General features: G+C 36.4%; 1 protein-coding gene and 1 long non-coding RNA gene across 2 annotated transcripts; one reads left to right on the forward strand and one right to left on the reverse strand.

The window, feature by feature from the left end:
- The first annotated feature begins 1,570 nt into the window (after nucleotides 1-1,570).
- LOC120635290 lies at nucleotides 1,571-9,793 on the forward strand. Its single transcript, XR_005659274.1, has 2 exons — nucleotides 1,571-4,277; nucleotides 8,500-9,793. It is a non-coding gene; the product is annotated as an uncharacterized LOC120635290 (long non-coding RNA).
- A 1,167-nt stretch (nucleotides 9,794-10,960) lies between these two features.
- LOC120635009 lies at nucleotides 10,961-13,211 on the reverse strand. Its single transcript, XM_039905917.1, has 2 exons — nucleotides 12,585-13,211; nucleotides 10,961-11,632 (listed from the first exon to the last, which is right to left on the reverse strand). Exons 1-2 carry the CDS (start codon nucleotides 12,960-12,962, stop codon nucleotides 10,961-10,963), a joined length of 1,050 nt encoding a protein of 349 aa, XP_039761851.1. The 5' UTR covers nucleotides 12,963-13,211.
- Nucleotides 13,212-17,927: the final 4,716 nt, after the last annotated feature.

The following is a 17,927-nucleotide window of genomic DNA, read 5'->3' on the forward strand; positions in this document are numbered from 1 at the left end:
GCTAAAGTTAGTCATTGTTAAAAAATAATAATAAATATAAGTACAGAGTGGGTCACGGGAATAGGGCCAATAACAAAAAGGCATAAATATGGATATTTTAGGAGTACAATAATTTTATTTACATTTCTTGGTTGAGAAATATCTGCAATTTCAAGTTTTAAAAATTACATCGCGCATATGGTGTCAATCTTGTTCATAGCATGAAGCAAGTCGATCCATGAAGTTATCGTGAACGCGCTGCAACAATGGTTCATCAATTGATGCGATGTTTTCTCTTATTGCATTCTTAAGTTCGTCCGAAGTTCGTGGTTTTGATTCATAAATAACTGGGGGTACCTCGTGACTTGAGGTACCCCCAGAGGAAAAAGTCACACACCGTCAAGACAGGTGACCTTGGAGACCACAGCACATCCCCAAAACGTGATACGAGGCGGCCAGGAAACATTTCACGTAAGACGTTCATTGTAACAGTGACAGTGTGAGGTAGTGCCCCATCTTGTTGAAACCAAATATCCAAATTATTGACAAGTGCCCTTCTTCTGCGCAGCTCGGGTCCCAAGAAGTTGTTAATCATGTCAATGTAACGGGCACTAGTGACTGTCACAGTGTTTCCTTGTTCTTCAAAGAAGAATGGACCAATGATAAATGATTTTGAAACTGCACACCAAACGGTCACTTTGGGGCTATGCAATGGTCGTTCGTGCAGACCTTGAGGGTTCTCAGCAGCATAATAACGGCAGTTCTGCCTATTCACATAACCGTTGAGGTGAAAGTGTGCTTCATCACTCATCAAAAGCACCATGTCGTCATTCACCTCGAATAAAGACAACATGTCTAATGCAAATTCCGAACGCTGACGGTAATCAGTAGGTTTCAGTTGCTGTACAATAGCCAACTTGTAAGGATGAAATTTCAACTCACGTTTGATGATACGACGAACAGAGGAACGATCAATCCGTAGGGCCTGAGCTTGTTTGCCGAACGTCGTGGACTCTGAACAACAGCTGCTCTCACCCTCTCCACATTCTCTGGAGTTGTAGCAGTACGAGTGGGGCCCGGTGGTTTTTTTTTCATAATGTTTCCAGTTGTTCTAAAAGCATTGACCCACCTCATAACGGTTTTCCGATTAGGAATAGCACCATGACGTTCAATGTTGAAGCGTTGTCTGAATGCACGCTGCGCCGCCACGACTGATTCATTGCTCCTCACAAATTCGTCGTATGCAAACACGCGGTGAACAACACCCCACTGCTCCATAGTGGTAACTAAATGGCATGACCTGACGGTTCGAATGAGCTCTCCCCGACCTTCCTACTCCTTTCCTGTTCGGAGAAAACCCCGCCTACTTTTGACCCTATTCCCGTGACCCACCCTGTACATCTAATTTTAATTAAAGAAAAAGTTCAACAATATATTGTTCTTCTTTATTCTAGTTATTGTTTATTTCCTAAATAACCCTTAGCCAGGTTGAGCATAGTTTTACATTTTGAGACTTAATTATGATAGATTAAAGTATTTAAAAAAAACTAATTTCTTGTTTTTTATTTATTATTATTATTTCTATTTAAAAAACGCGGTGGTCACAATAAGTCCTCTGCCCAAATGAAAAAAAAAACTACTAAAAGAATAGACACAATCATATGCTCTGAAACTTATAAAACACCATTAAGTTATACTATAAATATCTACTTGTGAAAATTCTCAAAACATGGTGTTGCACAAAGTGTAACTTTGCATACTTTACAAATTATTTTAGATCTTTTGACCTCTTTCTTTGTGCTGCAGAAGCGGCATCGTTTCCTAGTAGCTGCATTGTAAGGCATGTGATGCCCAACATTTCTCATTCTCACTTCATCTGCCACACCATACTGGCCCCCTCTCTTATTTTTGAAAATGACATGGTCTCTAATCCTGGTGGAAAAGTTGTTTATGAGACTTCGAGCCAATCTTAGACGGAACTCCTTGTGGCTGCTACTGCTTGTCTTGTGTGTCATACTATACATAATATATGCATTTATGCAGGCCACTTCCAACATAAACCAAAATAATCTCAACCAATTTTTCTTTGTTGATTTTCTCCCTATTGAGTAGGATGACCTTAAATGATCTAGCCTATCTACACCCCCCATATTTCTAGTGTATTGTTCAATTGCATATGGGCAAATCATTGGTGCTTTTTGGCCATCCTTTTGGGTTCGATGTATAGTAACTACTTTTTTAGGATCATATGCTGTGGTACATATATATACATCTTTTGTGTCACGCCACTTTATTACAGACACCGGGTCTGCATACTGTAACATGAATTCCCCAATCTTCAACTTGTTTTCTCTTTTGTCGCCTTTATGTGGTAAAAGACATGTTGGTAATCCTTTTCTGTTCACTCTGACAGTACCAACTGCATAAATTTTCTTCCGATGTAGCATCTCCATCAAAGGCAGGCTGGTAAAAAAATTGTCAAAAGCTATTAGGGTGTCAGCCTGCACCGTTCTGCACAACTCTATGACTACTTTGAAACCAAGTCCTCCATCACCATCTTCATTACTTTCACATTTGCTACTGTAAACATTGAATTGATGTAAATACCCAGTTTCAGAGTCGCATCTTGCCCAGACCTTGTAGCCTCTTTTGATCGGCTTTTTTGGCATATATTGTTTCATGGTACTTCTACCCTTAAATTTGATCATACTTTCATCGATTGATTGAGCCTGGGACTCAATACAATTATCCTTGAAACTTTTATTCAAAATATCCATTACTTGACGGATTTTACCCAATTTATCATACCCTACTTGAGTTCGCTGTAGTTCTCTGGCTCTGTCACTTAAGTGCAAGTTTTCTGTGATTTTTTTAAAACGTTTGCATGTCATCACTGCACTTATGACTGGGTTATGGTAGAATGGGTCTGTAGACCAATAAAGTTCTACATCTGGCAGAGGATGCAAACCCATCATTATAACTATTCCCAGATAAGCTTTTATTTCTTCTTCTACAGTTGCAGTCCAATTTAGTGACAACATGAACCTTGCATATTCATTTGTATTCTTTGTTATGATAGTGATTATTTCACTGGGAAACATATTTTCAAAATAGTCAATTGGAACACTTCGGTTTGTGTAAACTTTGTTGGATTTAAATTTGTTTTTGAAGTCTGGAGCTGCAAAATTAGACGTATCCAGCGACCACACCCTATTATTTTCAATTAATTCCTGTAGAGTTTCTAACTGTGGTGCACGAGATGATGTTTGTTGGACAACTTCTTGTGGTAACTGAAAACAAACTTTCCAAAATAAAGACATCTAAAAGGTAAACCTAATAATATATGACCTTACACTAGCTGTATTAGTATGATAGGTTATGGATATAGTTGTTACCTCTAATGCAGGATGAGAAGCCAATTGTTCTGTTTCTATTGATGAGGATGATGTTGGCTCTTGTACAATCATTGATTGCACAGGATCTTTCATTATTGTGGATGCAACGAGTCTATGATTAGCCATTTCATCTTCATTTATTGAAAATGATGGTGGATGTGGATCTGGTATTGGTGGTGTACAGACCCTATCTTCTTCCAAGATGTCAAATAGCTCAGAGCGTGTCAGTCCTTGTAAATTGTCCAAAGCTTCATTTATAGGAGGCATTGGATAATTTTCATGCATTGTACTTCCATCGTCATCTGAATCGTCTTCTGAAGATGCACAAATCTCTCTCAAAGCCTTCTCAATTTCATTATCTCGAAGATTTCGAGTATAATAGGCGCTACATACCTTCAGTTTTAACTGTGCGATTTAACTGTACAGTCCAACTGTACAAATAAATCGTAAGTCCATACAGCCTACACACCTTCAAGCAAAAACGCGCGACCTTTCAGTTTTTATCAATATGGCCTCCAGAGACGACGCTTTAGCGATCGTAGGGCTAATGTGTGTGTTAAAAGAAAATAGAAGAAAACGAAAAAAACGCGAATTGTGGTGTAAACACTGGCTTCTGTTGAGAAAATCATATTCACACACCTCCTTGATAAATGAATTGAAAATTACTCCAAAAGATTACAATAATTATTTGAGAATGAATGAGAATACCTATTTGCACCTTTTGTCTTTAGTGACACCATTAATAAAAAAGCAAGACACCATATTGAGAAATGCTATAACACCTCATGAAAGATTAACGGCAACTTTAAGATTTTTAGCTACAGGGAGATCTTATGAATGTTTAAAATCATACCAGAAACCTGTGAAGCAATTTATAAGGTTTTACACAAGGACTACTTAAAGGTAAGTAATAAAATTACTCATATTATTATTATTGTCGGCGACTAGCTTTTACTTTAGTTTAAAATAATTAATATAAGCAGTAAGAGTAGTAGAAATAATGATTATAAGCTATTAGCATTTAAGATATTAGGTGAAATAGATTTTATGTAGATGTTAACTAGACAATTATTTAGTAATACGGTTAGATTATATAAATATTATTAAATAAAGAGTCTCCATTGGCGGTCGAGAACTTTCACACTAGATAGCTCACCGAGAGTTCTCGACCTAGAATTTAATATAAATAGACCACTCTGGCCGAACGCCAGTCAGTCGACCCGGAGCATTGAAACTAGAAACATCTCGTCTTTTATTGTGAAGAACATCCTGAAACCTCAAGAACGGTGTCGCTACCCTCACCACGGGCTACGACTACCTGGAACACGGTGGAACTCACGACCGGAGTGCGTAGCAGACGGGCGCCGACCAGCGCACGAGACAGAGCTCCAACTCTGTCTCAGAACATAAGGCAGGGTTCTTATACCTGCCTTATTTCGCGCCTCGTCACCCAGTGGGACACGTTCCCTTGGCGTTGGTTCGGCATAAAACGCCGACGCGCCGCAACAGTTGCTTTTTCTTCTGAATGAGTTAAGTCTATTAAAACTTTTAAGAATTTACCATTATCACCGTTTAGATCTAACAAATTCATACATACTGATTGATTATCTATCGTGATGTCGCTTACAGGTTCATGCACTAAGTAGCCGGTCTTGAATTTAAAATTTTCTCGTTTTATAATAAATTTTCAATCATCATTCTCTAATTTTGATCGATCGCTTAAGTTCTTAACGAAATCTACTAATGCGACAGAGTCGAATGTTTCATTCTCATCTTCGTTGTCGTCCTCATCTATTTTTTCTAAAGTTTCAACCTTTACTTTTCCTAATATCTTTTTGGGCCTGTCTTCATCTACCGAAAACTTTTCGTATAACGGTAATTCACCATCAGTCAAGTTCACAATATCTGATACCGTCATATTAATCTTGTTAGTTGAAAGAGCCTTGTCCAATATATTTAAGTTGTCAGTCCGCATGTTCGGTTTCGTAATTATCCTAGATTTTTTAGTTTTGACACCTAATAATCTTTTGAAAGCTGATCTAAAATTAAAATTCGGAATATCTAAATTATCAACAGCTATATCTTTATTTTTCACTATTTTCACGACATCCTTTTCAAAATCCAATGCACTTTCATCGATTTTAACATCATCGTTTTCTTTCTCTGATTCATCGGGATTATTAACCATACGCGAGAGTGGATCCTCGTCTTCATATAACTCTTTTTCGCTCAATAATAAATCGTAAGGATTCTCGTTACTTATCTGCTCTTTTATGAATGACGCTGATAAACCGTTCATTGAAGTCATTTCTATAGCGTCAACATCTTTACTATTATCTACCATCGAATACCTGAATTTATCTATTTTTGCATTAAATGATTTACAGTCACTCTTACAGAAAGTTAAAGTGTGATCGCGATCTTCGGATCTATTAACAAACAAATCAAGAGAATCTGACGAATCATAAAAGAAACTCGGAACTTCAATCTTTTTACGTTCTAACTGTTTCGCCTTCTTAACTGGTGTCGACGTTCCTAATTTGTCATTCGGTTTCTTTTTCTCAACGTCATTAAAAATATCTAATGTTTGATCGAACAACCCACAGAGAAAATCTTCATCCTCATCAATATTCGACTCATCTTTTTCTTCAACGTCGAAATAATGTACATTTCTATTTTTATCGTAGTATTCGTTATCATCTAAGGTTTTTAAAATTAAATTATTCACGTGTATACAGTTTGATGGCGCAACTGGTCTTGAAATGACTATTTCCGGTTTTTGGTTTATCGCTCCACCGCGTAAATCCAATTTCACCCTATTCAATTCCGCAGTCGATATTTTTGTTTCAAGTAATTTTCTAAGATCATCTCTAACGGGAGTGTAGTAAGATAAAGTTTCCGTGTGTCTACTAATCGCCACCAAAATATGGGATGATGACGAATATATTTCTTCCTTTACCTTCGTGGACGTCCTGACTATCACTATATTCTTATGTTGTTTTCCCTGAAATTCATGAATTGTTGATACATCGTAACCAGCTCTTTTCAACAATTCCTTTTCTGACTGTTTGAAAACCAAATATTTATATTTGTTATTATCTAAAGGCACGTTGCTTAAAGATGTGTACGATTTCACTGTTAAACTCCGAACTACGGATGATGCTGATCTTGTCCCGTCTTCATATTTTGAATAAAGTAAAGCCATAACATCAACGGGACATTTATATGACGTTCTCAAAAATCTACTAGGTGAGAAAAACTTTTTGAAATTTCCATATATGACACTAACCGAACCTATTCTATTAATGTAACCTATCTGATTGGGATCTCCGAGTAAATGTAATATGTTACATTTAGTTTTCAAGCAAACATAAAATAATTCACCCGGATGTTTCATCAATGCTTCGTCAATCCACACTACATTATATTCTTTATCACTGTTTAACATGTAAGAATCTATTGTTCTGTAATTTTCTTTATAATCTTTACTATCTCCTCCCTTTAATTTAGTCAATCTTTCCCTAATATCCGCGGCTCCTTCAGCTGAAGATGTTAAAACGAGATCACCTTGTTTATGTTCTTTGAGTATGAACGTAGTTTTTCCACAACCGGGAACACCTACAATCATGTCTATTTTTGGCAATTTGAACGATGACCGATCAGATGATAAAGCACTGACCGCATTGATTAAATTTGGTTCCTGCATCATCATAGTGAATTTACCGCATAATAACAATCTATTTCTCGAAGCCGCTGTTACCTCATCATTAATTAGCAAATCGTATTGTAAGAATTCTTTCCCGTCATAACAATAATCATACATCGCATCCTTTTCAGTTTTTAATAGCCATTTACTTTCAAACCTATCGTATACCGAAAATTTTTCTTTGTGTGATATACAATATCTACGTACTTCGACACTCAGCGGGATCGTTAATTTCACGTAAGTATTGCTGTAAGTGGTGTTAGCAGTCCCAACAGCTGTTTTCCACAATGTTTCTATCTCTATCATAGCGTTAATAGCGCTATCATTAGGAGTTTTCTCAGCTACAAATGAGGGATTATGTGTCGGTAACGGATATCTAGGATTATCAATTGGGACCCAAAAATCATTATCTTTCTCATCTGCTTTAGGTTTGTTGACACCATCATCACCAACCTTTACTTTTATAGATATATAAATTACGATTAAACCATTGAAATCCTCACTCAGCATTTGTTTTATCATTTCTAATCTACTCGTTACGTCCGATTTTGATTTTATATTCAACATAAATCTATTTCACCTAATATCTTAAATGCTAATAGCTTATAATCATTATTTCTACTACTCTTACTGCTTATATTAATTATTTTAAACTAAAGTAAAAGCTAGTCGCCGACAATTATTATAAATTTATTTAATGAAATAAATCATCTTCTCATCACATCACATCGGTGTTGGTTACAAATCGCGATACATATGATCCAGCTGTATCATCTGTCCAGTCCGGAATTGACAGTTGTACCGTAGTAGCACTCATAGTATCTATTATTGGCGTCTGAGGAGCTAGTGTGACAGCATAATACTGAGGCTGAGTTATGGGTGACTGATTTGGAGTACTTATACATTGCGACGGTGATGGAATAGAGTTATGAGATGGTGATGGCATAGAAATTGAAGTACTTGATTGTGATTGAATATCATTTAATATCATTGTTCTTGGAGCCATTACCCTATGTGACATTGTAAGATTTCCCATCTCAGCTTCGAATAACGTTTCGTTTATTATTTTTTCCGCTAACAACTGTTGTTGTTTATTTTTAAATTCTCGAAGTTTCAATGCTACCATTTTTCCAATAATATCGTAGCGATCCTCTTTATATGTCGGCTGTTTAAAGTGGTCCTGAACAGATTGCAAAACTTCTTTTGTTAAATCTTCATTATTCTTTCTTTTCGGTAGCCGTTTAGGTGCCAAACCATGACCAGTCGAAGTTGAAGCAATGGTTGAGATGGAAGCCGTAGGACTCGGAGCAGAAAAATTTTCAGAAACATCTAACTCCGAATGCGCTGCCTCATTTTAAGACACTGATGTTGCACCCGATGATTCCATCACGTTAATCTGTAACATTTTCTTTGTTTCAGTTTCCACGAACATGCAATGAATGGAAAGCAATTAGTGCGTTATTTGAAGAAAGGTGGAACTTTCCACATCTACTTGGAGCAATAGATGGAAAACATATTGCTATTATTCCACCTAAAGGATGTGGATCGGAATTTTACAACTATAAAAAACACCACAGCATGGTACTTATGGCTGTTGTTGACGCTCAATATCAGTTTTTACTATGTGATTTCGGTACGAACGGGCGAGTTTCAGATGGAGGCGTATTACAAGATACAAAATTTTTTGAAATGCTCCAGAATAACCAGTTGGAAATTCCAAGCGAAGAAGCTGTAAGAAATTTTGCCATACGTTTTTGTTTCTGATGACGCCTTTCCGTTGAGATCTGATATAATGAAACCGTTCAGACAAGCAGAATTGACTTCAATAGATAAAAAAATATACAATTATCGTGTTTCACGAGCACGTCGGATTGTGGAAAATGCCTTTGGCATTCTGGCCTCACGTTTCAGAATCTTTCATACAGCTATAAATTTACAGCCAAATAAAATTGAATCCGTCGTTATGGCATGTTGTGCATTGCATAACTATCTAATTAAAAAAATGCCTAATTCTTATACTAATCCGGATTGTTTTGATCGAGAACAAATTGATACTGGAACCATAATCTCAGGATGTACAACAGACATTTCGACTAAGGAACCTATAGAGAGGAGAGAGAAATACGGGAAACATAAGTCGGGCACCCAAAATAATTAGAGAAGAATTTATGAACTATTTTAACAATGAAGGTCAGGTTCCTTGGCAAAATAATTTTATTTGATTAAATAAAGTTATAGTTCGTTCACAATAAATTGCTCAAAAATGGACTTAGCAGGTTAACAAATTAGGCCGACGATATATAAAGTAGGTAAATCCACTTGTAAACTTCCTCGTATATAAACTTGTCTACATAACATTCTAGAATTATCGGGTTTGTTTGATATACCTACCTATAATCATCGATCTCTAATAAATATCGATGCCTACAACCTTTAATGAAATAACTTTTGTATGAAAATTAATAAAATAAATTAGATTATTATTAAATTAATAGAGCTACAACTAAATTTTATTTACCTACCTCATCTTCTCCATCCTCCAAATTAGACCGACTAGGCCTTGGTATATTTTGATCGTCTAAGAAACGTAATAATGAGTAATACCATAACTTCGGCTCATATATGTCTTCGGCGCCTGATCCAGATTTTGAGGCCATGACTTTTTTGTGCTCCTTGTTATATGTACAGCGTAGGTTATTAATTTTCTTTATAACAGCCTCTTTATTACTATTAGGATCTATTTCCCGTAGTTTTAAAATGAGCTTCTCATAAGTTGAATCTTTTTTTACTCTATTATGGTATTCCTTGCTTTTGATTTTCCACAATGAAGGCTCCGATTGGTATAGTTGGATAAACTCTTCGAGCCATTCGCGTTGTGCCATGGTCGAGCGTTGACTTTTCGTAGAAGCGATGAGTAAAGACAAAATACGTGTTCACTTCACGCTCGCTGCGACAAAACTAACGAAACTGCAGTTTTCGACTACACACTCTCAGTTATCACTGTACAGTTCTATCTGTACAGATTTATCTATTGATATTTTGATTAGATCTCAGTTAAACTGTACAGTTCAACTGTACGTTCCACACACCTAACGATTTATCTGTACAGTTTGACTGTACAGTTAAATCGCACAGTTAAAACTGAAGGTATGTAGCGCCCTTAAGGACACTGAAATCAAAGAATTTTGAAATAAAATAAAGCTTCATACATACGTAACGATTTATCGTAGCGATTTCAGACTGTGCAGATAAATCGAACGTTCCTAGTGCCTCCACACGCCTCCGATATCGACGTCGATCGGGCAGTTCTCCGCAGAAGCTCGCGCAAGATACATGTTAACAATGGAAGATAATGACGCACTTGCTATATTAGGCCTGGTTATGTGTTTAAAGAAAAAAAAGAAGCGGAGTCTATGGTGTAAAGACTGGCTCATGAAAAGGAAGCAATTTTCTCATACCAACTTGTTATGCGAGTTGAAATTTGCTCCGCAAGATTGGCATAACTATTTAAGGATGAATGAAGAGGCATATTTAAATCTGCTGGCTTTAGTTTCTCCACTAATAAAGAAACAAGACACTGTAATGAGAGAAGCTATAAGTCCTCATGAAAGATTAACTGCTACACTGCGATTTCTAGCTACAGGACGTTCCTACCAATGTATGAAGTTTTCTACAATAATATCACCGCAAGCTCTTAGCCAAATAATCCCTGAAACCTGTGATGCTCTGTACGAGGTTCTACGGAAAGATTACTTAAAGGTAAGGAATGAAAAATACTATATTAATCAACAAATTATTTATTAATTAAGCTTTTAGGACGTATTCTTCAATATACGAATAACAAGTAATACATTTTACGAATAAGTTAAGTACTTTTTTATTAATCATTAACATTACGTAAATAGGAAGTAATTGTATTATCAGATTGTGTATGGTCTAGCTCTAATGGTGATGTAAATTCTATTGATGATTGAGTGTGTGGTTGAGTGTAAATGATTTGAGTGTGTGGTTGAGTGAAAAGATTTTGAGTGTGTGGTTGAGTGTAAATGACTTGAGTGTGTGACTGAGTGTGTGACTCAGTGGAAAGGTTTTGAATTTGTGGCTGAGTGGAAAGGTTTTGTATGTGTGGCTGTGTGGAAAAAGTAGTATTTGCAAAGTCATCATATTTTCTTACAGTGTGTGATATAGTTAAGCTACCCATTTCAGCCAAGAACAGAGTTTCATTAATTATTTTTTCTGCTATAATTCTCTGTTCTTTTGGTAACTCTTGTAGTTTCATCCCAACATTTTTGCCAAAAACTTCAAAACGATTATCGGGTTGTTTAGGCCTTTTAAAATGATCATTTACGGACTTAAGTACGTCTTCAGTTAATGTATTTTTTTTTGGTCTTGGCCGAACACGACCCGAGATTGATGTAGCTCGTTCGCTGTCAGAACGGTTTGCCGGGGTCGGTGTGTCTGATTCGTTGTCGGAATAGGCCAGTGTTGGTGTGTCTCGATCGGTGTCTGGACAATCGTAGCTCGTTGAGCTAATGCCGGTGGTTGACTGCGTCTGTAAAATAGAAGAACTATTATATTCCTGAAATTACTATACTAATCATGTACTCATTTTGTTACAGTTTCCAAAAAGAGAAGAAGAGTGGAGAATAATAGCGAGAGAATTTGAGCAGAAGTGGAACTTTCCTCACTGTTTAGGTGCTATTGATGGCAAGCACGTTGAAATCGTGCCCCCAAGTAACAGTGGCTCGTTTTATTATAACTATAAACATAGACACAGTATGGTATTACTAGCAATCGTTGATGCAAAATACAGATTCCTGTTAGTTGATTTTGGGACAAATGGAAGGGTTTCCGATGGCGGAGTATTGTTGAATACAAAATTTTATGAAAAACTTGAAAAAAAGGCGTTAAATATTCCTACAGAAGAAACGTTACATAATAGTCCACGAATACTGCCATATGTATTTGTAGCTGATGACGCGTTTCCTCTAAGAAAGGACATGATGAAGCCATTTCGGCAAAGTGACTTAGATAGTAGAATTAAGAAGATATATAATTATCGGACATCGCGAGCACGCCGTATAGTCGAAAACGCTTTTGGTATACTAGCGGCGAGGTTCAGAATTTACAGAACACAAATGAATATGTCGCCTGAAACTATTGGGTCAGTCGTAAGAGCAACCTGTGCTTTGCATAATTATTTGATGTCATCATCGCTTAATTCATACGCTCCTTCAGAATGTTTCGATAGTGAACATTATGAGGAAGGTACGATAACGTCAGGATTCACAACCAACGACTCAACACTTGAACCATTACAAAGAACTACACAAGGCCGTACAATTCAAACAGCAAATCAGATAAGAAGTCAATTTATGACGTATTTTGTAACTGAAGGGAAAGTTCCTTGGCAAGACAATTTTGTTCATTTATGTCAAAATACAGGACTTGTATTCGAGTAATATAATTAAGCAATAAATATTTTTTCAGAAATAAAAACTTACCTCATTTTCGTCATCATCAATATTCGATGTAGATGGTCTTGGTACTTCTTGATCGTATAAAAAACTCAATAACTCAAAGTACCATAAACGAGGTTTATAAATCTCGTCAGTCCCTGCTCCAGATTTACACGATTTTTTTATTTTATTGAGCTCTTTTTTATATGTAGTTCGAAGATTATTAATCTTCTTAACCACTGTATCCCTGGTGGCATTTGGATCTATGGGTTTGTATTTTTCGATTAGCCTGTCGTAGGCGGCATTTTTGTTGCGGTCGTGGTAATCCTTACTTGTAGTCTTCCAAAGGCAAGTTTCGTTTCTGTAGCTTTCTATAAAATCTTGAAGTAGTTCGCGCTGTCCAACTCTTTCGTCTTCCGACATGTTTCTGTGAAAGCGATGTGCACGTGCGCACACTAGCAAGCTCCGTGAAGTACTGCCGAACTGAGCGATCGCCGTCCACACGCAACGATAAAACTGTGCAAATGTAATCGACAACGATTTATCTGATAGAAATTGCAACTGCCACCGACGAACGATTATCGACAACGATTTTTCATACACACGATCGACAAAACTGCGCAAACTGGTCTGCACAGATTTATCGCTACGATAAATCGTTACGTATGTATGAGGCTTAAGTTGATTTGGAACAAAATTGGCGGGCAGTGGACGTATATGGACCACTTAGTTTCCACGTTCATAACTCCATCATAAACAAATCCTAAGTAAAAATAAAACAATTTATACCTTTTATGATCCATTAACTTTCTAAAAAGAATGCAACAAAGCACTTACCGTATTTTTTTTCGACATAATCACTTAATTTGCTTCAGCCAAAGGTCAAAAACACACAATAATACGATCGAAAATGTTGAGACCATGAAATGTCAAAAATTTGTTTGAATGACACTGACAGTGGCACTGGTTTAAAATTGACAGTTTCATAGACAATATTCGGAGAGGCCTAAGCGGACTCCAGGAGTGCTCTGCCCGTTAGAAAAAAATAAATTATGAAGTGGTTCATATTCGTCCTAAGCATGGAGTATAGAGGTAAGGAGAGTCATCTGTGTATATGAAAAAGTGTCGTCAAAATGTATTAAATTAGGGTGGCGCCACATATGCATCAGGGTAACTCTTAAAAGAAGCGCCAAATATAAATATTGTTAGAGTAGGCTTGAAAAATAAACAAGGAAAGAGAAACTTCTTTTTTATAAATTTTTAAAATTATTTTTTAATTTATTCTTAAGCATTGTTAATAATTAAAAAAAAAAAAGAAAAATAATAAATGATAGTATAATTAAATATTAAAAATTAAAAAAAATATCGCAAGTATTGATTTTATGATAATAATATGGCATTTTTTCGATTCATTTTAGTTTTGATTTTTGCTAATTCGTAACGCTTATTCTCTGACTTAGCCAAAAAATGGGCGCGCATAACAATATAAATATCTATAACCTTTGCAGTTAATCTATTTTCATGTTGCAAGTACCCAATTTTCATAACAGTTTCTTTTCTGAGTTCCATAGTTATTCTGCAAATTGTTTCTACATTAGTCAAGTTTTTACTGACAGCTCTTAACACACACGTTTCCAATTGCTTTGTCATATCAAATAATTGATTACTTGCAAACCGCAGTCCACCATATAAGTCCATTTTATTGATAACATCATTCCGCTGTAATTGTTTACCAACTTCAGCATGCGTCTCTATAGCTTCTAAACAAATTTGACATTTTATAGTTTTTCTTAATTTTCGAACTATATAACCAGCTATGTACGATTGGACCGCATCGCTAGTTACCGCCTGGTTATAATCGTGGTCCACGTCGATTGAGGAGCTTTCATCTAATGATTGAGGACTTTGCAACATTTCGTCAATATTTTCAAGCCACGAATCCTTGCCTTGTGTATCAGATGTTGTTAAGACATGCTTAGCCTCTATTAGACTCCGTAAAAGATCTTTTCCTGAAACATTGCACCCTCTTGGAGGACGTATCAAGGAGAAGGAAGATGCTAAGCGATGTACTTGAGCAAACATTTTAGGGTCAGGATGATCGTTACCTCCACATGATTGTCTCATGACTGAAAAAAATCTCGTTCGTTCTATTTTCTAATAAATAGAAAATAAATAAATATTTATTAGAAAATAGAACGAATTTTACTAAAAATTATAATATAATGATTATAATTATAATAACCTCCAACGGGTCTTGCGATAAAGTCGCAGTCATTAAATATTTAAAATTACATTCGATTTTAAGCATTTCTAAAATTTCAATAGTTGCTCGTAAGGTCACTTTTAATCCCAGTAAGGTACTTCTCGAAACAGGTATTTTCTTCTCAAGCTTTTCCCAATCTTCAAGGAATTTTAAGAATTTGAAAATCGCCTGAAAGATGTTTAATATGAAATGAAGTGTTAAAAATAAGTGTTAAAATGTCAAAACGGTGTATAAAATAAAATTTTATCACACAAATTAACGAAATGATTCTAAAATATGCTTAATTTATCAAAATCTCCATCCGATAATTTTTTTTAAGATACTTTTACTATGACACATAAAGGTTCGGCATTGAGTACCTGACAATTTAGGCGTGGTAACTATTGCCATGATCGTCGAGTCAAAGCTTAGTCGAGTGATATTCTTCCAAAGAAACCTACAATTTTTTAACTTCTGATTATTTTTTATTTTCAAAACCAATCTTACCTGTCTTTGACGGCAATCATCTTTTACATATAAAGCATCTCTCGGTATACGTGATGACATCGCTTGGATCAAGTTAAAAACTAGATCAATAAAATTTTGCGCCGGAGTTGAATCTTTTAATTCGTCGCAGGTTGATTGATAATGAGCCATGGCAACGGATACTTCATGACCGAATACCTATAAGTTAGCATCGAAATTAAAATATTATAATAAAACTAATTAATTGTTAATAGAATAATTCATTAATAGATAGAAATATCAAAATATTAAACAAACTTCTGTAGCAAGAGGAACATTCATTGCTTGGAAACCCTTTGGTTTTAAATGCGCAGTTTTTAATTTGTAAGCGATTTTCAAGTTTGGCTGACGATAATTTTCTTCTTCCAACAATGCTTCCCAATGCCGTTTCTTTACTGTCCCAAAAGGAGTCTGCAAAATATATAATCTTGATAACAAGCAAAATTTCGTAATATAAGAAAATGTACTCTATTATACCTTAAACTCATGCAGCTTATCATCTAAGGTCGAGGTTCGGAAGCATTTAACTAAATGGTGGAAATCCGACATCATCCATAGTCGTCGTGAGCTGTCATATGGATGTTCACAGCTGATATTATTCTCATCTACGCCGAATATTTTCCAAACACCTCGGTTCCAAGACGCACCATCCATAACAACAGCATCAACATTGATCTCGCTATTTTCCATAAGTATAATACATTCCACGATGAGTTTATGTAATGGTTCGCTTTTGCAAGCGTTCTTTGAGAGAAAACAGCCCAATATTTGCACCCATCTACCTTTAAAAGGTACAAATTTGAATACCAAAGCATGATCTGCCGTTTTATTTTTTAAATCCTCTGGGGTGTGCTTTCAAATGGGTGTGATCAAAGGAAGGTCATACGGAAGAAGCCAGGTCTCCTGCAGAGCAACAACATCCACAAACGAACAAATGTCTCTGACACCGTCCACCGAACGCTTAAACGATTTACAGTTAAAACTCGCCATTTTACAGGTTAATCTATCCATTATTATGTGTAACTTTACCTTACTTTAACTTACTTAACTTGGGAGAGTTTATTGCCCGATTCAGAACTTAGTCTGTCTTTATTATTAAACAAAACAAATCGCCTAAAACAAATACCTTCAGGCCAAATTGCACTATTCATAAATGTAGGTAATTTACTCCTCGATACTAACAACTTAAAAGAATTATACTCTCTCTCTCTTACAGCTAATTTTCTCTAACACTACTAATTCATTAGTCTTATTCAAAATATACTCCACTATATCGCTCTCACTAGTCGATTTACATACGTTTGAAATATACAATGGCACTTTGTTTATAGGCGCTGCTTTAAACTTCAAATCGCCACTCGCACGACCTGTCTCGCTAATAAACCTATTTCTCATTAAAGCCACCGGTAAAGTCTTCTTTCTCCTTACTGATGATTCCATCACCATCATCCATTCACCATCCGAATCACGCTCCGTCGCACTCCCACCTACAATATCAGCCATCGTGCGCTCCTTTTCTGTCCGCTTCTTATCAGTAATAGCAATATCGTTCGCTTTCATCACCGGCGGTACGGAGGTCATTCCGCCCGAGACGCACGCGCCACTGTCAATCGGTTGTAGTGTTTTCTTCCTTCCACTTGAGTGCATAGTCGAGATAGCGCATTCATCGGCTTGCATCGTCGAAACATAGGTGACCGCCATGTTACGCGACCTTGACATTGAGCCCCTTCACTATTTTGCATATGTCTAGGCGATGCAGATATAACACCGCTCTCCTCACTCACGTTGCACTTTGCAGAGTTCAATGACCCAATGTAGTTGATAGGTTGAAGACCCATCGGCCCGCTATCAGAGTTTAAACAATCAAATCTTACGTGTCCTCCTCGTTTGAAATTAACGGTATCGATAGGTTTTTCTCTCGACACATCTAGGGCATCACGAAATTGTTTCTGAGTAACATATTCACTTTTTATTTCTCGTAAGTCTTCACGAAGTAAATTTATGTCTCTTAGTAACCTCGTTACATCTAAATGGTCGAAAGTAACCGGTGGTAACCTGTGTAATTCCCTTGCAACAAATATTGGAATTATCTCCGGGTCAGTAGCGTCCGTGTGTTTTAGAAGGTCAATGATATCTTCCAAATCTTTTATGGTTCTTTCCTAATTTTTTCGTACCTTCATACGCTTTGTAGGCACCGCATCAAACAACAACTTTTTTGCCGCCAAAATTTCCTCAGGTGAAAAAGCTGTGTTACAGATTTTTTTCAGACTATCCTCGTCCATCACTTTAATTTTGTTCTGAATAAAGGCAAGAGCCTCATTTATCACAATATTGCACACATTACATTTCACAACGTTAGACGCCATTACCGCAATTTGTGTCAGTGACCTCTCGCAACCGCGGTCAACTGCGGACCATTGTTTGACATCTTTCTTTTAAGGCAAAGAAAGTAGCAGGCTGGAAGCCGTACGCAGTACAGCTAATTTGCCGTATAAATTTATTTAGTGTATTGATCGAGGGAAGAGGTAAAATATTTCTGTGACGCAGGAATTGATACGTGTTTTTGCTTTTTAAACGAATCAATATACACTCGTATATCCATTCTAAGGTAAATCGTCGAC

Source organism: Pararge aegeria, chromosome 26 (genome assembly GCF_905163445.1).
Source record: "Pararge aegeria chromosome 26, ilParAegt1.1, whole genome shotgun sequence".
Lineage (NCBI taxonomy): Eukaryota > Metazoa > Arthropoda > Insecta > Lepidoptera > Nymphalidae > Pararge > Pararge aegeria.